Source organism: Venturia canescens, chromosome 1, assembly GCF_019457755.1.
Source record: "Venturia canescens isolate UGA chromosome 1, ASM1945775v1, whole genome shotgun sequence".
Taxonomy (NCBI): Eukaryota; Metazoa; Arthropoda; class Insecta; order Hymenoptera; family Ichneumonidae; genus Venturia; species Venturia canescens.
Window position 1 is genome coordinate 14,593,930 of NC_057421.1, and position 23,455 is coordinate 14,617,384.

Consider the following 23,455-nt stretch of genomic DNA (forward strand, 5'->3'; position numbering starts at 1 on the left):
AAAGGCAGAAGAGAATGAAGTGCAACAACAAGAAAGAAATGGTTAGAACAAATTAAGAATTGAAATATTTTTTATATTTAATTTTTGCACCCCCGCTGCATACTCATGAAAGCTTAAGGATCAATTTGCGAATTTGGAGCTTTTTTCCATCACACACGTGTGCATAATTTATGATAGCAAAAGCATTGACAAGAATCCGAAGCTCTGAACGGAGATTTCAAAGACACCTGTTTTCACGAATATCTATGTGCGAATGTATCTGTGGCTCGATACAAAAAGTGATTTTGCCGTGACGTGCGGCTGAGCACGAAAACTGGCAACGTGCGAATTGAATTATGAACTCGCTCACTTCTTTCACCAATTCACACGACTACATACGTAAACATACGTGACTTTGTAAAGCGATTTTACTGTCGGTGGACTTCTGCCAATCGATATTTACGAGTGAGACTGCGGACTCCTACGGCAATTAAAATAAAAACAATTTATCGATTATAGAACGCTGCGTTTTTGTGGATATTTCACTAGTAAGAATGAGGTCATGAGAAAACTGTTTTATGGAAATTAAACGAAAATAGTAAAGTACGACAGGGCCAGAATGTAAATAAATCGCGATGTTTATTACGTATTACGGTGAGGAATATTTTTTCGTTAGATTCTTCCCCGTACGTTTGTGGATGGAAGCAAAAATAAGACGTCAAATGAAACAGAAAGTTGTATATTATTTCCATTGTGATGCTGCAAACTTCAGTGAAGAGTGAAACAAAAATTATCATCAGAGATTTAGTTTGTTTTCATTATTTTTTCTGAATTTCTAGACGCCCTAGATGGGCACTGCGGTCAATTTGACGATGTTGCGCATGAGACGGTTCAGTACGGGGGCATAGTAAAAGTACGATGTCGACCTTGGTATTCATTCCGCAACGACCAGGTTTTTACTTGAGCTGCGTGAATCCTACGTGAATCAATAATTGTTCTCAAGTAATCGTTCTCGAAATTTTGAATACTGAAAATAAATTGCACGGCATTTCGAACCATAATTTTTATGATGAATAAACAATTTACGCTCGCTTTTTTTTCATTTGGGAAATAAAAAAATAAATGCAGAAAAATCGAATGAACTTTTGTTTTACGAATAAATTTGTTTCCAACTCTGCAGCATATTGTCAAGCATTCAAAGAACAAACAAAGTTCTTCGCGATTTTTTCTGTGCGTGTATTTTTCCCCTTAAACCAGGTATGACAATATGATTTGGCAGTTTTAAGGGGGCACATGCCTTTGCTACCGAAGCACGAAATGTTTGAGGATTCGGAGTTTGAATTTTGAAAGCTCGAAAGTGAGACGTTCGATTATGACGACGATTAAGCGATATCCGAGGGCTCCGCAAGATTTCCGGTTTACTATAAAAGTGTTTATTGCACTTGGCACGAAGCCAGGGCCAGGAATCTTTCGAATAATATTAGTGTCGTTTTAAGTGTACTGGCGTTGCGATAACGCCACTGACGTACCAAGTAATCGATCGATCGATAATTTCCAAACACTTTCGTAGTTCTCAATGCGTACTCGTAACGCCAGTTTTTTCAGTTATCCAATCGAGCACTAGGAAAATCGTTGTGTAAACTCCTGGGGACCTTGGCTGACCACATCCGTCACCCCACGAAGTTATTCCGAGCAGGATATTCGAGCTTGAGAATAATGGACCTCCCGAATCACCCTTCAATAATGTTTGAAACACTCGTGTTACTTATAATGAGATTCGTAATGAAACTTCTCTATAAAACTAATACAAATATGAGGAAATTGGGTTTTGTTACCTTGCAAGCATCTTCGCCACCCTTTCTATAACCATAGCACACGTCCGTTGGCGTCACTGAATAACGCCCTTCATAATCATCCGCACATTGCATCCGATCGACTTTTGGTACGACTGCAAATTCCAGTTTTTCCGAGAGTACTGCGCGTTTCTGAGCAATCGTAAATTTTTTATTTGTCAATGCGGTAGCTCGAGCTGTTTTCATTTTTAAGAATTATTTTTATTTTTTTTATCGAAGTGTACTGCATTTCATGAAATCGTCGAAAAAAATCGTGCAGAAAATTTAAGGTGGATCGTGCCCGAAGGATCATATTTTATGGGTGTCTAAATTGGACCGATTTTTACTTCCTAATTAAATATATAACCACTTCAAATTCATGTCAGAGTTATTAATTCGAAATTGTAAATAAATTTTTTCAACTTATATTTTGGCTAATAGAATTACAAGCCATTGATTATTCGGGGATTCATCGCTGACTGAACCCCAAATTTCATTCGTTCCTGGCGAAAATACTACAGTTTTTGTATCAAAAATCGCTTTAGAGAGCTCAAAGGAAAACACAATGAGAAATGGATCAAGAAAAAAGTTTTAATAAAAAGACAGAAGGCTGTGACAGGAATGGGCCAAGCCAAGAAGAAATAAAATGCCGAAATACGAGTGCTCATTACCAATTTCGTTCAATCTTTAACGCAATATATCATTATTACCCAGTAAGACAATCGTCTCAAATTTTTTTCCAGACTTTCGTTATATACTTCATTGTTATTGTGTACGTTTTTCATAAACTTCGTAAGAAGCGTTAATTCGTTGTATGGAAAGATAAACGATTTTTTACGCATGGTCCCTATAACCCTGTCTATTTTTCTTCATATTTAACCCTTAGCGTGCATCTGGGGTCAGGTTGACCGAAAAATTTTTTTCTCACATGAATAGCATTTACAGATGAGCGTCTCATAAGTAAAACCCCCAATATTAAGAAATCGTTATCCCCTCTCTAAAAGTAGGAAGCATAGCCAACTTCATACTCCAAAATAAATACACTTTTTGGAACGGTCGCAAACTGGACTATTTTTCCCTTAAAGCATGGACCCTTGTCTGTAAAACTCTGTAAGGATTTTTTTCAAAACTCAAAATTTAATTTTTTACGAGAGATTTAACCGAAAAAGTGCTTTTTACGCGCACTATCAACTTTGAGCACGTTTTTGAACACTGAAAAAAGATTTTATTGGAAATCCGACTTTGCAGCCTTAAAGTTGGATCAATTCTCTGCAAAAAGTGACTAAACCTTTTATTCCGAAAAGCGCATAGTTACCGAGATATTCGATGTGAAAAATGATCTGGGGTCAAAGTGACCCCATGTGCACGAAATTAACCACGTTTACCTCAATAACCAATAAGACGAACCCGTTAAAATTTGATACGCGTGTCATTCGACTACCCACTTAAAATCTCTGTAAATTTCAAGACTTTCCTAAGAAAATCGTTTCCTGCATGAACTACCTTAAATCGCTTCGTTTCTTAAATTTGGAATGCACGAGAAGAGCAAACTACTTATTTTTCTTATCGGCTCATTTCAAGTCGTGCGGAAACATTCGGAAAATTGAAAATGAGCAAAAAATAGGAATTTTAACGGAAATTTATTTTATAACGATTATCTCGAACAGAGACCGAATAATATCCCCATCCGGCAATCACACCCCAATCGTCGGGTACGTCAGTCTTCCCGGGCAGAGCGATAGGTTTCGTAGTGCTGCTGCGTTTGAAGGGACGTTCAACTCTGAAGGCTGCTATATCGTAGGCTTGGGAGAGAGGGTCATAGCTTTCGTGTACGGCTATTACCGTTATATCTTCAACTCTACCACCTTTGTCCAGATACTCCGAGCCACTGCGAACGCTATAATTTTGGCTATTGCAGTGGGCTCTTCATATAGAAAAAAAAAAAAAAAAAAAAAACATTAAGTAAAAACAAAATAAATTCGAAGGAAATAAAATATCAAAGAAAAATTGATTGAATCGAAATTGAAAAATCGATTGAATCGATGAAATTGGACATGCGTAGATTATTTGGATTTTCCATCGTACATGTACTTTGAATCATTTTTTTCAAGACTCACATCGGTATACAATGGGCGGCCGTCAGTCCCCAAGAATCACTGATTATCGCAGCTCCGCAAATGTGCTCGCCATTGAGTCTGAACGACAGCTGTAATCTCGTGAATTCGTTTATAACACGTTTCATCGAAAAGTTTAAAGCATTGGAAAAGAACTCACCATGAAAGGTACATGCTCGATATCAATAACGGAGCCATCGACTACCCTCTTATGTGCCATCGACGGATCTGTGTTTCATCATGGAATTAGTTTTTATACGATTAAAAAATAAATTCTGTTGTTTTAACGACACTTCAATAATTGTTTTTTCGTTTATTTGTTCCTAATTCCAGTTGCAAATCGCCCTTAATAAACGACGCGAATTTTTTTTGACACTTAAACGTCATATTTCAATGGCAGTCGGTCGAAATTGTTGAAGTGCTTTAAACCTTCTTGAAGTTTCTGTTCATCAACGTAATTTCACCTCAATACGGATTCCAGCTTAACATTATAGTAGAATAACATCACTCACGGAGAAGTTGGCAAAAAACGGTAACTGACGAAAGCAAAATGAAAAAAAGAGCCATTTTCGTAGAGCCGTTTACTCGCTCGTCAGAGGCTGATTTTTTCGATAAACATTTATATCCGCTCGAAACTTGACGACTGTCTTCGGCCATCCATAAACTAGAATACGTCATTTGATACGAGTGGGCGAGTTCTCAGCTCGTTTTGTCACGTTTCGCGTCACTGAGCTATATATGACAACCACAATCGCATTTTAGGACGGATCGACCGTACAGTCGTTAACAAGATTCAAAAATCATTTATTTTTTCATAGCTATCGTAGACATTTTTTTGCAAATAAAATCCGCAGAAATGAACTGTGCCGAAGGAGCTTTGATTTCATAACAATCCCGCTCCCTCGTTCACTCTACTTTCAAGCTAGTTCCTCGATAACTGAGAGTGGACACAAAATTCAATCCAACCCACTCTCTAGTTTATAGAAAATTGAAGAGCAAATTGAGCTACGAACTGGGAGCAATTTTCATGGAAGAACAGGAGAAAGTCTGCAGTTTCATTTTCTATAACACCATTCGCCAGGGTGTCAACTCGTTTCAACTCAGATTTTTGTACAAATTAGTTTTTCATTAATTAATATTTAGATGGATCACTCAAACGCAGTAAGTTTCGCTTGAAATACAAATGTTTCGGGAGATTCAGCCAAATTTTATTTTCCGGAGCCTTTTCAATTTTTTTCGTACTTTTTTATTTATATTAATGTTTTATAAACATAATGTTTCATGTCATTTTCATTCAGTCGAACATTGTTTCAGAAAATATCACCGACATTGCACCATTTTCACACTTTTCTCGGACTGTACATCGTCCTGAAACGCTTGTACAGTAAGCTGATGTACGTGTACTTGTGTAATCGAAAAAAACGAACGTAAAAGGAAAAAATTTCCTACGCGAAACTCTACTCCCGTCATTATTAACTTAAACGTATGAGCTATACGCGTTCGCTGTCCGATGTTTAACGAAGTTAAAAAGAATAGCGTACGGAATAATGAGAGAGAAAAAGTCACGGTATAGCGTCTCCCAGGTGTACTTTCTGATAAGCATAGAATTTTAGGGGAAAAAAATACCAAATATGTTTTTATGGGCTCGTAAAATTTGCGTTTTCCGACAAGCTTTAACCGAGATTTTCCAATAGCGATATACCGGTCTCTAAAACAATTAAAATAAGCACTTGAGATTATCAACAGAATTTATTTTGTCAAAGCGAAAGATGGCGGCCAAGCGTGCAAGGCCTTAAACAACTATAAATAAATTCTTATATTACGCGTCTATATATTTCCAAAGTATTTATGAACCGTCATGAAATAACGAACATTTTTTTCAAATCATTATTATTTATTCTGTATTTACTGTTCGAATAACATATTGCGTAACTGATTTTTCTTTTGCACTATCCGTAATCCGCGATCATTTTAACGATTTTCTGTTAAGTGTGCAGATTCGTTAGGGAACACTGTACCTTGCGACGCCAGCGCCGTCATCAGTAATTTTTGTTCCCGATTAGTCGGATTTTCTATCGAGTATACTGGCAGCGTTGAGAACAGATTCACAAAGTTATTCACGCAAATCCCAACGAAAATATCTATCTCGGTACGAAAATTTAGTCCAAATGTTTTTTTTTCGTGAATGTGGCTCAGACGCTCCGTTGCGCTTGTAAGTAAATACATAGAAATAAAATTCATATGTCTATGCATAAATAGTTATGAAAGGCCGCGTAGAACGAAAAGTGTAGGATTTCGGAATGAATCAAGCTCGGTCAGTGTCGCATCGTTCCGAGCACGGTCGACGCATAGTCGTTTTGCGTTTTCGTTTCCTACAGGGCTCGATGCCAAGAAAAAAAAATACTTTCATTCGGTCTAATATGTGTGCATGAGCTAAGTGCGGTAGCCGTTATTTTCGAGTGCGATAAGGAAAAGTGAGTGCAGTGAAAAAAGTTTTCTCGATTGTTTCGCGTTCCGGAGAGTGCAAGAAGAAGCAACCGTCGTTCACCTGAGCGAATAAAGTAATATGCTTCGTGAGGAACATCAACACCGCGATGATATACACGAACAATAATCGAGGTGCGTTGGTTTCTTTCGATTTTATAATGAAAACTTTCGTTGAAAATAACGATTCAGTAAAAAGTGCTTGACTAAGTTGAAAGTGAACCGATTTATTGATTAGAAGATCTGAATCAAACGGAAAATGAATTTGGTAAAAATAACCTCGAAACGCTCTCTACGCGATAAAAGCTTCAACCCGTTTTTTTTTTTATTACGAAATGAAATAATGGAATTTCATTCGTCTTGACGCTTGAGACAATGATCTTGAACACGAAGTACTACTTCTCGAACAAGTAATCCGAAGCCAAAAAAATGGAATTAAATCGTGAATGAAAACTCGAAAGTATATAATTCGAAGGTCACGACGGTTTATATCGAAGTTCTATTCTACCTGACGTGCGTAATTCGGCTCAACGGATTCAACGTTCTACTTGGAGTTTGATACATTATTTTTCTTAAATATTTCTTAGGATCTTCTTTACCAAACATGGCTTTGTAATGTGTATTGCATGTGTAAAATTAGCGAGAGTGCTGCCAATTTGAGGGATCCGCAGGTCAACGAAGCACTAATAAAAACAAAAATACGATAGAAATGTCGTTACAATTTACGAATTTCAATAGCACGCGTCTGTATACATCGCTTTACGTTTTTATGCGCTACCGAGCGCTATTGCGTATTTTTCGCCGTTCCCACCTCTCCCGCGCATCGCTTTGTTCCCCTGTCCTGCTGCTGCGTGAGGTTCGTTAAAGCTCCGTGTAACAGAACGTCGCGACTCTGTTAGTCGACGAGCGCGGTCGCTCGCGTTTACTCGGCCTCGTGGGGCCTAGATGCTTGCTTCGCCCTACTCGAGTATCGCGGCGAAGCTCCGTTGAGGCTCAAACAAGCCAATCGCTTTGTGAAACAATAGAAGGTCGGTCGCACGCGGAGGCTTAGGATCAAGAGGTCTTTTTATTTTCTGCCTCTCTCCCCCCTCTCCCTCTCTTTTTCGTAGCGTTTGCGTGGCTCGTGACGATTTCGTAGTGAGTCGGAAACTCGAGGGGCGGCGTTGTTGTAGTTCCGCGACGGGGGCCAAGGAAACAACCCCTCAGTGTGATACTTGCCGCGAAACCTTTCGCTTCATACTCACTCACTCACTCTCTCTTTTTATCGGTCTTTCGATCACTCTCGTATTATTAACCCGTTCCTTTTTCGCGCGCGCTTTCTCTCCCTCTCTTTCGCCTCGCGCGCTCGATCGTCTGATTATTCGTCGTGAGAAACTGCGAATATATCTCGGGCATTTGTTGTTTCCTCGTAACAATGCCACATTATCAGTGTAATTGCAATCCTCATACTCTAACGATTTCCACGCTAAATTGAACTCACCGGTCGACCATTTTCGTTTTCATCTTATTTCTTCGTTTAAATCTGCTACAGAATTTCGTGGAAAAAATTAGTTTTTACTACTTTTATATAGATTTTTTCTCTCAGAAAATATTCATCATTTCGAAATCTAATATTTCATGTGAAATTGGAAACATCGGGCGAGTCTCGCCGTCGAAACGAAGTTTCAAATTAACTTCATTTTTTCAGAAGTGGATGACGATGAGGAACAAAGAGAATTAGTCGGAACGATTTCACATAATTTTCATTCAATTATTCGTAAGGCATGAAAATAATCGATGTCAGTTGACTCGACAACCAAATACTCGTTTCTCATCTTTACATTTCGAATAGCGTTTTTTTCTCAATGGTATAAAAAAATATATTCCAACCTCGTGCTTCGTCTCGATTTCGAGTTCAACTGGACATAAAATCGGAGAAATTTCGAGCATGTCTAGGAACAGTATTGCCTCTGTTTGCCTGGGTCTTCAAATATTTTAGCGTGGTCTATCGCACAAATTCACATGGAAACGATAACCAACGATATTTATTTACCATTCGAATCGTTTCACCGAGAGACAATGCGATGTATTCCGAGTCGATATTCGAAAATGCCTGAAAGAGTTGCACCGTTCCCGGGTGCCATTCAGCGATCTCTCAAAGGGTCAAACATATTTCGTTACGAGGATCAAAGCCGGTTCAATTTAGCGTGGAATTCCTCGACACACAGAAACGTATAAATATGCGCAGAGAACGAATTTTTTTTTTATTTTCTTCACCTCCGTTGGGAGAAGCGCCTCGAAGTTCGTGTTTCAAAAAAACGACAACAGATATTTCACTTTCGAGTTTCTTTTTATTTTTTCGTGGAATTAAAATTTTTGGAAATTCGAATTTCGTTTAACGACGCTGTCGCGTTTCTGAAAAAATTATTCCGAATTCGTCATCGCATTTTTTCAACTTAACAGCGCTAGACATAGTACGAAAGTTTGAGCCTAATTCGAGTATGGATTTTTTAGAAAAAATTCAAATTTTCCGAATCATTCGAATGCACGTTCGTACATTTTTATCCGATACATTTTCGTTCACTTTTTTCGTTTCGTTATGTTAATTTTTGTTCAATTTATGCACACATTTTATCATATCCCTCGAAAATAAGTGCAAACAATTCGGTTCGAGGGTTGCATCGAACGGGGGTGAATGGTACACTCGATCGAAACACCTCTTCGGGAATTTTAGAGCGCCCTCTTTGCTACGTCCATTGTTGCAATCTCTCCTACGAATTTATCGAATAGAGGAGAGGATTTTGAGCAGAAACCCTTGTACAACCGCGCATATAAATACTAATACTGAGAGCTCAAGACATTTCAAGTGTTAGGGACTTCAGAAAATGTCATCAACACTGGGCCATCGTTAGCAAATTATTTTTTGAGTCATAAAGGCTTATCGATTGTTTGGTTTATAAAACACACGAAGAAGGGAACACAGCATTTGCTTATATTCGATGCTCGTCGTATGGTTTTCCATAATTTATTATCTTGATTTTTCTACGTAAATCGAAAATTGCTCCTTCGAATAAAATCATGGAAAAAATGTTTTTGCAGAATAAAAGTGGTTTTTACTCGCTCGGTTTGCAAACGAACGTGGAGGGTCCAAAATTGTTGTATGAAAACTGTTCATTATTGCAAAAATTCACAGCGTCATTTTATTCGCAGTGAAAAATAATGGTTTCAACAATAGTGAGGGAAAACGAGCGATGATTTCACACAGAACTTTTTCGAGTCCAGAAGCTCGGTGCACTCTGCTAAAAGGCCTTTTGACTGTTCTCGGTCAAAACGATCAGTCTTAGCATTACCGGTCGAAATTTCGAGGCACGATCGTAAGAGAGTTCAAAGAAATCGAGAAATAGAATAAAAACTGTTTTCCATTTTTGTATTTATGCCAAAGAGATTTTTTTACGTTCCCGATAAATTTGTACGAATATTTTGCAACGAGTTTCCCCCTAGAATGGATTTCGTTGCTTTTCTTTATTTCTTTAACCCATCCCCGACGAGCCTTCGTTATCAAATGCGAGCCCCTAGAACCGCAGGATCGCGAGTTTTCGGAAGTTTCACCGAGTCCGACCGAGTGGACTCGTAAGCGCATACGTATACGGTTCTCTCGATCCTCAACAATCCTCATTCTTTCTCCTCTCGTGTTGTGCTTTGTTACACACGACGGTTAATTCTTCTTTCCATTACGAAAGTTAAAAAATAGGCGCGCCCGATGTTAGCATTAAATAATAATTTATAAAGAAGTGTTGTGTGTGTGTGCGTGTTGTGTTAAAGATCTGCTCTGATATCCTGGAGGTTTTCGTCGGATCATTAGACTTCGGCGATTGGTGAGTAATTTTTTGTTTTCTTCCATAGCCATTCGGTAATTCGATTTCCATGTCAACCGACTGCGCCCGTAACTCGTCGGGTTTTTCGGGCGAGCTTTTCTCCCCCGAAGCTCGATTCTCCGACGAATTCTCGATCAACACAAGTGTAATTGGGTTAATTGAATCGTTTACTTGTTACCATATTTTCGAGATGTTTTCGGTTTATTCCGCCAGTGAGCGCACGAAACTTTTGTTTGTGCACGAAGCACTGTAATGAGCGAAGAGATCCAGGGGTCAAACGGAACGTGTTTTTTTGTGTAGTCGACGATAATAAATCGTGCGTTAATTTGTCGGTGAATTTCCGAAGAAATCACTTCGATTGACCCAACGAGAAATTTATAAAATAATCTAATTCCCAATGAGCTTTTTTCTTTTCGGTCAATCGTGGCAAAGGAACGTCGTCCGTTGTCTTGAACCCCTCTCGAATGAAGGTACAAAAAAACGAGCGCAATGAAATTGTAAATAAATTTGTGTATTTACAAAACGTAGCAGCATTCCTCTGGAAAAAATCAAAATGGCGGAGCGTTTCACGTTAATCCAAGAGTGTTGAAAAAGGTAACGATGGAACTGGAGAAAAAATTCACCGAATTTTGCTTCGAAAAGTCGAAATACGATCAAGTTTGTCGCGAGGTTACTTCGAGTTTGTTTTTAGCGTAAAACGGAATGATTTGACGTTGAGTTGAGTGGGACTGAAGTGAGAAATGGTGAGAAAAGTCGTTTTATTTACCAACCAAATTCGACATGTTTTGGTTGACATTTTTTTCGAGAATGAATCGGTACGATAAAAAGGAATAATGGCACAGAGTTTTGTTGGCTTTATTTGTATAATTTGATGGCCTCTCGAGAGTGGGGATCAAGACCGGGTCAGCCGGGTTGGCCTTTGACGTCTACGTCGTAACCTCGCAGTCGCCTATCCAACGCGAAAAATCGAGGAGTGTGTAACTCGTGTGTTCCTGTGTGTACGTGTCTTTGACCACTTGCCAGCATTGATTAAGGACTCGGCTCGTGCGACACGTACCGAAATTGACGTTTCCTCGGCTCGGGAGAATTAGTAATAAAATTCTTCAGAGAGGCCAGAAAAATGGGGTTGAAAAATAAAACGTGGCGAGAATGAGGTTGGCTTTTTTTTTATTCCCACGAATTCGTCGTGAATTCGTCGTGAAGAATGCGCGCGTTCCAACGATCATGGAGTTTTATTTCCAACGCATTTCGGGATCGAGACTTTACGCGTAGTTTTCAATCGCATTTTCATCATTTTAAACGTTACCCTGTTTTTTTAAGTTTCACTAAAAGTTCGAACCCCATCGATCGAGACTTCGGTGCCAGCATCGAAACAACAAAATATCAGACCGTTTTTCCGAGATTTCTCTGAAGCAAAAGAGCCGGAAACAGGCTCCATTTCGATAAAATTTTTCATTCATTTAACGCGATGGTACGACGCGAAAAAAGCGTCCGACATTAACGCGCTCCCACGAATTTGGGACTTGAAAAAGTGTCGTTTTAAATCATCGTCCTCACACCAGCACTGGAGCAAGAAATTGAAAGTGCGATCACCGTCGTTATTTTTTGGAAATATAAAAACGGAGGACCAATCCTCTCGTTTATGCTCAGTGAATTCCAAAGCCAACTGTTTTCCTTCCGGAAAAGGAAGCATGGAAAAGTTTTTTTTTTAAAAAAAAATCGTATCTAATTTCGTTAATGGGACGAGATAACGCGACATAATAGGTTTATGGGGACGATGATTTCGTGACGGACAGGGAAGGTTTGGGGTAAATTGTGTAAAGAGGTCAAGTTCATCACTAATGGACGTAGTTTTTGACGATTTTCTTGTCTGTTTACATCCCGCCCTCACACACCTTCCGAATGGCTGCTCCCCTTCCTTTTCCCCTTTTATATTTCTTCCTTCCTTTCATTCTCGCAGGGGAAAACTGAAACGAAGACGAAGGGCTGGTCGTGTGTTTCTACGAGGGGTCTCGGACGCCCAAATTACCCTGGAGAGACGACCGGGAGACAGGGAGAATGCGAGACAGAAAATACCAGAATCTTAAGAGAGCATACTCACGAGTCGAGCGCTTAGATTCAAACTCTCGACTCTCGACCCGGAGAATCATCGTTTCATACGACTTCATTTACATTCATGCTTTCATGCACAATTTCTACTTCATGCACGAGTTACTGTTCTAGCAGCGAAAAAACTTGTTCTCTAATTATTAGGCTGCAGCATCCAGCCTCCGGATCACACGCGGCTCTTTCTGTGTTTCGTAACAATTTACGAAATTTCAAGTTTCTGGCTCGTTTTGAAGTTCCATTACTTTTATGTTTCGAATTAATCAGAAACATAGGATATTAAAGTTATTCAAATTTCTCCAATTTTCCTGAAAATATCTCGCTGAAGTTTGCAACGTTGGAGACCGACGAAATGAACGAAAAAAACATTTGTAATTCACCAATTTTTTACTTCAGGTAACTCCTGTACTGCATGCTAGTCATGACGCTGAAGTTTCCAACGTTGGAGTCCAACGAAATAATCGAAAAAAACTCTCCAATAATTCCAGTAATTCTCCTATTTTGTTCCCTGCCAAATTTGCGATTCGTAGTTTTTCAAGCTGCACCAACGATTCGTGAAATAAAAAATTGGTGAATTAAAAACGTTTTTTTCGCTCATTTCGTTGGAGTCCAACGTTGGAAACTTCAGCGTCGTATGCTAGTCAAATGAGTGCTAAAATTTCAAAACGCTTTTAGACCACGTTTAACGTACCGATTAAATATATTGTTAGTGGATTTGTATTACAGTATATCTTATTAAGGTGTGAAAATATTAAAAACGCTAGTTTTGCAAAACCATCAACTGATAAATGTAAATTTCTACGCTGACACATTTTCACTGGTATTTTTCAAAGAATTATCCGCGTTTTTTCATCGATTTTATTGCAACAAGTCTCATTTTGTTCGTCAACTGGTACTTTATGAAATCACCATGCAATTGTTTTTTTAATTTGATCTGTTGCAGCCAATTGTTCATTAAGTGAAAAAATTTTTTCATTCATAATTTCTGAAGGAATGAGTTTGAAGGAAAATCTACGTGGTGAATTCGTAGAGGATCAGTTGAGGAACAAAATGAGACTTGGTGCAATAAAATCGGTTAAAAAATACAGATGATTCTTTGAAAAATACCTGTGAAAATATGTCATTATGGAAATTTGCATCTATCAGTTGATAGTTTTGAAAAATTATCATTTTAAATATTCATTCACGTTAATAAAATATGCTTGAATACATATCTACTAACACTAAGTTTAATCGGTTCGTTGAACTTGGTCTAAAAGCGTTTTGATAATTTAGCACTCATTTGACTAGCATGCAGTACAGGAGTTACCTTAACGAAACATCAGTGCAGATCGAAAAACTACGAATTGCGAATTTGCCAGGAAATTAAATTGGAGAATTACTGGAATTATCGAAGATTTGTTTTCAGATCATTTCGTTTGACTCCAACGTTGCAAACTTCAGTATCATCAATTTTGTTCCCTCTCGAATTTGCAATTCGTGGTTTTTCAACCTTCGTAAAATACTTGATGAAATAAAAAATTGGTCAATGACAAATGTTTTTTTGTTCATTTCGTTGCGGACTCCAACGTTGCAGAATTCAGCGTCGTCCTGAAAATAGCGACCTCCATTATTTTATGATTATTTCGCACGACCGTTGTTGCAACGATTATGAAAAAATATTCGTGACCTCCACGAATACACTCGACTAACGTCCAATATTCTCAAACTGCCTCGATGAGTGTACAATTTTTTTTACCCTCGGACCAACGAACGAGCGATTCTTCATACGTCATTTTTGTTTGCAGCTGTCGTTCGGTCATTGGTTTTTTTTTAAGCCTCACTCGAAACATTTTCCATCACGAGAATCGTTCCGAAATTCTCTGTGTATTATACGGGCAGGAAAAATATATTGTGAAAGTGCAGATCGTTTATTCCTCGCTACTCTCCACGTTAGTTTCAGATTTTTTTTTTCATCTCCAGCATCCAAAGACAAGTTTTTGTTTTCACGTGTGTCTGACCAGTCTGGACTTTTCTACTTGTATTCGAGGATCTCGTAGTTGTCCCAAGCATAACGGCGTATTCGTGTTTGCCCCTCAGGATAAATGGATGTTACGTGACCGTACCCTCGACAAATTGCCAGTACCGAAACGTGTACTTCGTCTTCGTACTTCAACCAGTCGTACCAAGACTTTTGCTTCTCCCTGCTCTTGACGTCGAGGAGTAGGAAGAGGGCAAATCCCTACGTGCAAAAATCATGACTTCGTATCTCGCCGAGGGCGTTCCATTTCTACGGAATTATAGTGCTATCTTGAAAGTATTTAAATACAGAAAACATTTCACCACTATTTGACCTTTGAATTTTCTATCTCATGATGTACGTCAAAATTTTATGAAAAATATGGTGCTGAAACAGGTTTTTTTACGCGTAGTTTTTCCTTATCCGCAATTCTCTGCTTTTAATCACTCGCCAAGGACAGATTTTCAAAGCTCGTGAACTACTTTTTTTCCCCGAATTTCGTATACAAACTATCAGAGATTCAGGACGATTCGTATCAAATCCCCTAAATTCTCCTAAATCATTCATAGAACAAATAACGTTGAAAATTATGGCTCGGGTGATACGATCGTGGTGCGAATCACGCTTATCCTTTGAGCGAAAAAAGTAGAACGAATTAGAGCTGAAATTGTAGCGATCGCGGGGGCAGGATGATCGGAGCGTGTTTATAAATCGCGTTGGCCTGGACGTGACTCTTAATTGCCCTCGAGAGACGAAAACTGTTTTGCGGAGATTCGGTTATTTAAAAGCTTTCGATTTATCATTTCCAGCGCCAATTTACAGATTGGCATCTTTGCTATCCGTACAAATTGGTCATTCCACATTGATCAGCCTCGAACCGTGTCGCTCGCGGTGTAGCTTGCTTATATTCCGGCGATATTTATCATTTCAAATATGGCAAAAACTTTGTTTTCATTTAAAATTGAGCTTGCACATGCGCGCAGTTTAGAGCATGACCCATTTTTAAAACGACTTTTTCATTATCAGGAAATTAGCGTCTGTTTAATTTCATTTGATTTTGGAGATGAAGTTTGCAACGTTGAAGTCCAACGAAATGATCTAAAAAAGCTCTCCAATAATTCCAGTAATTCTCCAATTTTCTTCCCCGATGCTTCGCGAAATAAAAAATTGTTGAATTACAAATGTTCATTTCGTTGGACTTTAAATCTGAAAACACAATAAAAAACTTACTGCTTTCCTTACAGCGGAGTCAAAGCGATTCTGCATCACGGTTCATAAACACACTGCCTTTTTATAAATAAAGTACGAAGTTGTTGCGGTCGACATTATGAGCCACGCACAAATGAACGTGTACGCACAAAAAGGGACTCGTTTTGTATAGTGAGGAATATATTATTTTTCAACGATTTTCAAAGTATTTACGCACCGATTATTTTTTGAATTTTTCAATTTTTCGTCCCTTCAATTCTAAACAGCTTTGTGTGGATAGCAAAAAGTTTCGCACCTCAGAACTATATTTCGTTTTATTTTCGAGTGTTATTCATCATGTCAGACTAGAATTTACTGATAAGTGGAAATGTATTGTAAATCACAAATTTTCACTGTCAGCATAGTAAATTCTATGATAAATACACGAATATACACCGATCACATGTGACATTTTACCATGCATACAGTTTTTTTTTTCAGGGTTGCTCGAGCATACTTTACGATATAAACATTTGAAGTGACCGAAAACATTTTTTACTATATGCACAAAAAAAAAAGACTCTCGAGTCTTTTGTATAAAAGGCATGGGTATTGGTTTTTTTTACTATGGTGGATAGAGCAATTCTTATTACTACTGCGCTTCGAATTAATGTTGCAATCCAGTCCGGAATACTATATTCCTAGTACTTTCCGTGTGTATATTGGTATATCAAACCAACAACGTTATTCATTTATGTTTTCCGCATGGTCAACAAGCACAAAGGCGCAGCGTGTTGATACCGTGGTTTCCAAATGTGTCTATACGCGTTGATATTCAGTATTGATGACCAGGAAGGGCTGCATGTAGGTACGAATTGTGGTCGAGCTCTTCTACCGATATTTCGGTTCATTTGGGCGCCGGAAAGGTTCGCGTACGTGATCCGGTAGGTACCAACTCTAATTGATATGCAACGTTGACAAATACTAGAAAAAGGTTGCTTTACAGTGGGGACGTTGTGTATGTACGTAAATCCTGTGAGTAACGAGGAGCACGAAACAGCGCGTACACAAATACGTTCTCACTCTTTGAACGTCACGAGGGACGTGAGCTTTTTACAAAATCGCGAAATTTTAGCAATAGAATTTCTTCGGTTCCGAAATTCATCGTTCGTCGCTTCGCATCCGTTCGGGTCCCAGCATTTAATTTAGTTATCGAAGCTGCCTGCGACCTTCCGTGAAAATTTTTTGCCAAAAAATTGACGCGTAATAGTTGTCTTGATTTCAGCGTCATTCCTCGTGATTGCTGAGACGTTTGCAGATACGATGATGATTCGCACGATCGAGTGAACCAGAAAAACGATTGTTTGAACTGAAAAATAAGGTTTTTAGTGCAGCATGAATTTTGACGTAATTTGCGCATCATTTGCGGAAATGTCCATTAACCACTTAACTGGTAAGCGAGTGAATCCATTCCCGTGCCAAAACTGGTACGATCGAGTATGCTACGAAAATCGACATGACTGTTCTTGATATTTCTGATTTTCAATGCTCAACGCTTCAATCAAATCGAAATGCAAAAAAAAATTAAAATACAGAAAATAAAATCAAAACGCAAAAAAGGAAATGAAAATGCAAAGAAGAAAATCAAAATGCAAAAAGGGGAAAAAAAGTTCTGCAAGAATTCATCTCAAGGCTAAAATCAACGCAGAACAAAAAAGAAAAATTGGGAGAAATCAAAATCAAAATTGAAAACAAAAAAAAACATTGAAAAAAGGGAGTGTAAAATCCTATCGCAGCCTCCATGTGGCACACTCTGGGGTCGTGACTTACAGTCACCAGCTAATAGCGGGGGAATTTTGTTGAGAATATATCATCGAAATTAAATAATCATTTACATGTCAGTCCGCCTTCTTGGATCCACCATTCCGAATTTTCAAAATTAGACTTTAGATTCGGATTCAGCGACCCAGAAAACCTTCGGATGCCCAGTTTCATCGAAATTCATCTAAATTTGGAAAAAAACGCATATATGCGTCCTTACCAGTTAACTGGTTAATTGTTTAGTCACAATGTGCAAAAACGGCTACCCACGAATGTAACATTTTTGCGAATTCGTGAATTATTAATATAAGCGTGAAATGACTCCGGTTTTAATTTACGCGTATATTAACTCTACCTGTGATAAGACCCGTGAGATTTGAAGATTTTCAAGAGAGCTTGCGCGAGGGTCAGTGGGTTTCTGTACACGCGGACACGCGGGTGGGTTGGTAAAAGGGTGGTTTCGAGATACGGGTCAAAAGGACGAGAGTCGTGGGATGAAACGAATCGTCAAATTCCAGCGTAAGTGATCCTCGTGTTTGGGGAAAGAAAAGCTTAGTGAATTGTTTCTATCCACGCGCAGTACTGCGGAGTACGTTTCTGGTAACCCCGTCGAAATGTCCGCTCCTTCTTTCTCTCTTTTCCCCTTTTTATCTACATTTTCTTCTCGTTATTTCCATTTCTCTCGCTTTGGCCCTCGCCCTCCCTTCTTTTTTCCGCATGTATATTTCCTTTATTTCAATTTAATTAAATTTTGTACACGGAAAAATAAGCTGGTTTGAGTAACCCTTCATCTTCTCCATGGAGAATTAAAAGTATTTTGTGAATTTTCATTCACACTCAAGAAACGATCCTCACGTTCGTGCTTTTTTACTACCGCACCAAAAAACGGTATGAATCATACTAAAATCATTAAAACTGTAAAACCAAAATTAAAACGTCGTCGAGAGACATTTTTCAACGATAAAAAGTCATTTGATCGGTGATTTCGATAATAATTGTTACTGATCAACTTGAAAGTACCTTAAATGCATGCAATCACGTATCCAAACGTGATTAAAATTGGAGTTTACCCCTTCGTTATGTTCTTTAGCGAATTTTGTAAATTTTCATCAACAATAATAAATATCATTGATGATTTTGACTGTTTGTGAATATGGCAATTTACGTTTTGGTAAATTTTTGTCTCGATTGGTTTATTCACCATTCATTTGAAAAGTTTCAGCTTTACTGACTGAATTCAATCGATTTCCTTATTGAATTTTATTTATCGTTGCTTACATAATGATGAGTGATGGAAGGTTGCATTGCGGCTCCTACAAAATACTACTTTGCTGCATATAGTTTATGAATCGGATGTGCTATACATCGCTCCGAAATAATGCACCGTGCATATAGATTGTCGTACGAAATACATTATCAAAACGTTGGATCAATGCCGACGCTATAGTATATTCATTGGATTATTCTCCCATCGGCTTGCTTCTCGTTGGATTTTACATGAGAGGCTTGCTCATTGAAATTTTTTTCATTCCTCGATTTTTCGGGCAATTTGAGCAGAACTGAAATTGCTATCTTTCGAATGCATCGAGAAAAACTTTTTTTTTTCTACTAATATTTCATTAGTTGGATTTGCATGTTTTTTGAAGTTATAATTCGAAGGTTTTGTGTCAAGGTATGCCAGTTTTCCGTAGTTTATGATTGTACATGAATTTTGAAAATGATTGAGAACGAAGAGGAATATTGTTGTATTCCAACGATGCGTCTCCGACATTATTCACTGCTAAAATTGCGCGATCTTATTTTCAGAATTTCAGGGGTCCACGTTATGGAATAAATTTTGTTTAGTGGTGATGCACCTGCCACGTTTTCAAAGTCCGTAAGTATATGAAATTTGAGAAAATATTGCCCGTTCCACAGGTAACATTTTGTCGAATACATTTTAATCGAGAGTCGTTTCTCGTGAGTATTTTCTCGGCGAGTCGATTCAGTATACATCGTGGGAACACCTTCGAAATTATATTGGACTAAAAATTCGATACCCTGAGGAAAATTGAGAATTGAATAATGGAAGAGTGCTATATTTTTTTTAGGATTACACTCGATGACGGTTTTTATGGAAAAAGAGTAAACAAAATGAATACCGGGACTCTGGGAATATTGGAATTTGTAATAAGCCTCAAGATGGCAACGTTGTTTCCTGAAATTTATGAACACCTGCAGTTTCTTATATCACGTTTTTCCAATGGAATAAATTCAACCCACTTCTGGTATCTTGCTCGCCATATATTAGATTTTCACAATCAACTGTATAAATATGTGCTCTTCCAATTCAATACACATTTTTATTATCTCTAAATTACTTATGTTTGAAGAGTTTCACGTTTCCCAAAAACTCCAATGGTCCGCGCTCCCGATAAAACTGGGTTTAATCGATTTATGGTAGAAAATTGGAAAATAAATGAGAGTCATTGAAATAGAGATGGAGCAATAAGTTTTGGTGAAAAAGAACGAGAATTTGGAAGTTCTTCGTGATAGATGTCCATTAGAATTTGAGCCCATGATTACGCGGGCAATGTATATAAATGAACCATACGAGTATAGTTACCCTCCATTTTTATATCTGGTCTATATGAGCGTAGATATTTAACCTGCTGAACCGTGAGTCACCTTGGTCGGTCGCTGTCGAAGAGGTAGAAAAGTAGAGAAAGAGGAACTTGGCACGGATCCGAAAAATGTATTTCTCTCAATTGGCTCGGAAAATCTATTCGATTTTACGTCTCTGTATTTTCATGATATTTATCCACTCGAGCGTTTTACCAACTTTGAATACGTGAACTTTTGCGAATCTTGTGTCTCTTTCCTCGTTCTGTCGCTGTCCCTCCCTCGCTCTTTCTTCTTCTTTATGTCTCCTGTCGCTCTCAAGATCGAAGCGTTCTCGAGAGCTTCTTGAGGTTCTCCTTTTAGATTCCCTCGGCCCGAGACTTACCCTCGTCTTTCACTCGACAAAAGATACTTTAAATATGTCGAGAATCCGATCAAAATATGTATACGATTTACCCAGACCGAGGTAACGAGAATTGGCACTCGTTAAAACAGAGCGAAAATCGTCAAAAATTAAGAACAACATTCCATTTCAACTAATAATTCGTAAGATCAAATATTTACTTGTCTAATTACTAGAAATTATGAAAAAAGAATCAATTTAATCACTAAAAAATTGTTTGGTCTTTTTTATCGATTATAAACATACAAAGTCCTGAAAAATCAGTAAATTTTTTCAAAAATAATTAATCTAAATATTCGTGCCAAGATATTTTCACTCTCAAAGCAGTCCTCTGAACATGCCACAAATCTGAATTTCAGAAAGGTAACAACAATCATTTTCAGCGAGCAACAAAATTAAACGAAGATTAGAAAAAAATATGAATGGCCGCATACGCAAATAGAAGTTAATCAACTTTTGAAAACGCGACGCGGTAGACTTGCGAATCGATGATGCTAGTCCTTGGGGACATGACGTTAAGCGAAGTAATTTTTATTGAATCCACGTGCTACTGGTTAACTCGAGACTAATCTTTGCTGACCACATGACCCTAATAATTCATCATTTTCTCCATTATTCCAACAAAAATATACTCAACGAGGCTTATACCTTCAGACTTATGCATAAACATATACACAATAATTATTATCGACCGACCGTCCTCATTTCTTATGTCGAAAGTCAATGTTTTGAATGTATATATTTCTAGTCGCGTTCGCATTCTAAAAATATACATACAACCATACTCTAGTATCGATTCTACTCGCTCGAACATGTAGAAGAGTGGATCAAACGACGTCGGGGATTCAATATAGACGCTCGAGTCTACCGTCATATACGAACTTGTTGCAAATTTTTAAAACGCACCGCAAGGCGAAGTTCAATTTTTAGAGTAGACGGTCCCCTTCCCTCAAGTATTTCCACTCAACTTGAGGACGTACGGACAAATATATTTTATTTATTTTAATAGCTGAATATACGGAACTAGCGTTTTGTTCAAAAATTTGCGACAATTTTTCCTTTTTTTATCATTCAACAAGCATGACAAACCATGACAATTGATTCGGGGAGTTTGATATTTCTTTATGAAACTTCGTTTTTTTTGGTCATAAAAAATTTGAAACTCTTGGGAAAAAAAGGTTGGGACATCGATGGTCCCTTGTTTCCTGACCATGTTATGAAAAGTGAAAACTAAATTCCATTAAAAAAAAAAAATGACGAAACCAACTGTAAATGATTTCAACACAAGAATTCAGAAAAAAATTTACAAATCATGAAAAAACATTGTATTCAAAAAAAGCAAAAATCTAATTATTTTGTAGTGAAAAAAAATTCAAATAAAACGTGAGAAATGAAGAACCTGATAAATCGCGCTTGAAAACATTTTGGAAACCGACGCCCCGTTCTTTTCATTTTATTCTAACAACCAAATCAATTGAAAAAATGTTCCAATTAAGTTACGTGCAGCTTTAAAATTTATGATATCAATTCGAGGCCAAGTATTTAATGGTAAATCGAAATAATCATCCCTACAGGAGGAAGCATCAGGAACTTGAAAGAGCTGTAAATGAATAAAAAAAGTTACCATCTGATTTACATGCAGCACCAAAATTTATGGTATCAATCGGAAGACAAGTATTTTATCAGTAATTCGCAATTTCGACATTATGAAATTGTTCTGAGAAGGGTTCAAATCCAAAAAAAAATCACATCAAAGGTAAAGTCAAAGGAAAATCGATTCTTTTCAGAATTTCAGGATCCTCTGGTATTATTCACACATTCGACCTCGATTGCATCGGTACAAATTATGTTTAAATATGTATTAAAAGTATAAAAAACTTAAAATTTCTATCACCATTGTTAATAATGGCAATTTTCGTATAAAAAGCGGAACAGGAATGACAACGAATTCCTCGCTGAGGAATCCTCATTTGCGTTTTTTATAATGGGAAACTCGTCATGGAAATAAATTGACTTTCCCCATATCTGTCGCTGCCACACATAAAATCAGTTGTCCCTCCGCAAATGTGTCAATCCTCTCCACGCATTTTTACGCTCATGAAATGAAAAAGTTTATCAAAAAAATAGCGAAGTTTACGATCACAGGATCTATTGGCCTCAGAAATTTCAATGGGTTCACACACTCTTGAATTGCATCGATTTGGCTGTACGTTCCTCAGTGAGGCTTTTCTCGAGTAGGGTTGAGAGCGGAAGATTTCCGAAGGAGATTGAATTCTGGAGGGACAAGGCATTTTCGTTACGGCCAATCATAAAGCTTTGTTCCGTTCAGGCTTTTCAGTTTATTTATCGTAATAGTGGGAAAAAATAATGGTTTCAATGGATTTTCCTTTATTTTTCAATTCTTCGTCACATTTATCCCTTAGATATCTCACAATCATAAAAATAAATGGAAATTATTAACCCGAGAACGCATGACTGGGGTGTGAGCACACCCCACGCGAACTTCAAACTACGCTCCCGTCCTAACAAGCGACATTATCGACGGATTTTTTAATATATAAATTCAATTGAAATTAGTTTTATCGTACATCATTCTTTTCGTTATAAAAAAACGAAGAAAATGGTGTAGGATAAAGTCAGTTTAGCATCGTAGGACCGGATTTATAAGCAGAAAAAGAGTGGGGTGCGTTCAAACCCCGGTCATGAGGTTGAGGGTATGAAAAAAGGCACATGAGGTGTAGGGTTAATCGTCCAAATATCCATCTACGTTTGTCGAATGGTTGAATGGAATTTAATGACGCGGACTAGACTTTTCTTTTCAATCTTCAACGGTAAAATATTTTTCTTCCTGGTTTTCTCGAACGTCACCGAAATCCTCAAAAATTCCAAGGCACATTCGGTAAGCAAGATCGACAGAAGAATTCCCGGAAGTATTCTGACGACGACATCGCTGGCCGAGTTCCAACCATATGCCTCTTGCAGACTCACGAAAGGACTTCTCGTGAGTCTCGCCGCCCCCCTTCTCTTTAGCCCCTTTCCGTCGTGATATATTCTCTGATGTGCACGCTTCGATC

The 23,455-nt window shown here is 37.9% G+C and overlaps 2 protein-coding genes across 35 annotated transcripts in view; one reads left to right on the plus strand and one right to left on the minus strand.

The window, feature by feature from the left end:
• Window positions 1–56: 56 nt before the first annotated feature.
• LOC122417919 (trypsin-4-like) lies at window positions 57–4,631 on the minus strand. Of its 2 annotated transcripts, none has more exons than XM_043431852.1 (7): window positions 4,438–4,631; window positions 4,086–4,153; window positions 3,929–4,017; window positions 3,483–3,735; window positions 1,815–1,964; window positions 1,509–1,714; window positions 57–460 (listed from the first exon to the last, which is right to left on the minus strand). In XM_043431852.1, the coding sequence occupies exons 1-6, from the start codon at window positions 4,601–4,603 to the stop codon at window positions 1,553–1,555; spliced, it is 888 nt and encodes a 295-aa protein (XP_043287787.1). In that variant the 5' UTR covers window positions 4,604–4,631; the 3' UTR covers window positions 57–460; window positions 1,509–1,552. The 2 variants fall into 2 exon arrangements, with proteins under 2 accessions (XP_043287787.1, XP_043287779.1); XM_043431844.1 differs by lacking the exon at window positions 57–460 and adding an exon at window positions 703–955 and having other exon boundaries at window positions 4,438–4,630.
• A 1,485-nt stretch (window positions 4,632–6,116) lies between these two features.
• Window positions 6,117–23,455, plus strand: part of pHCl-1 (pH-sensitive chloride channel 1) — a 116,088-nt gene continuing 98,749 nt past the window's right edge. For 22 of the 33 annotated variants that reach the window (XM_043429170.1, XM_043429188.1, XM_043429179.1 and 19 more), the window contains exon 1: window positions 9,093–10,263. The gene's annotated coding sequence lies outside the window, so the exon portion shown is untranslated. Of the gene's footprint in view, window positions 6,138–6,165; window positions 6,545–6,658; window positions 6,678–6,857; window positions 6,963–7,323; window positions 7,470–7,548; window positions 7,840–9,092; window positions 10,264–23,455 lie in introns of those variants that run through there. The other 11 variants (XM_043429136.1, XM_043429117.1, XM_043429098.1 and 8 more) reach the window with 11 other exon arrangements.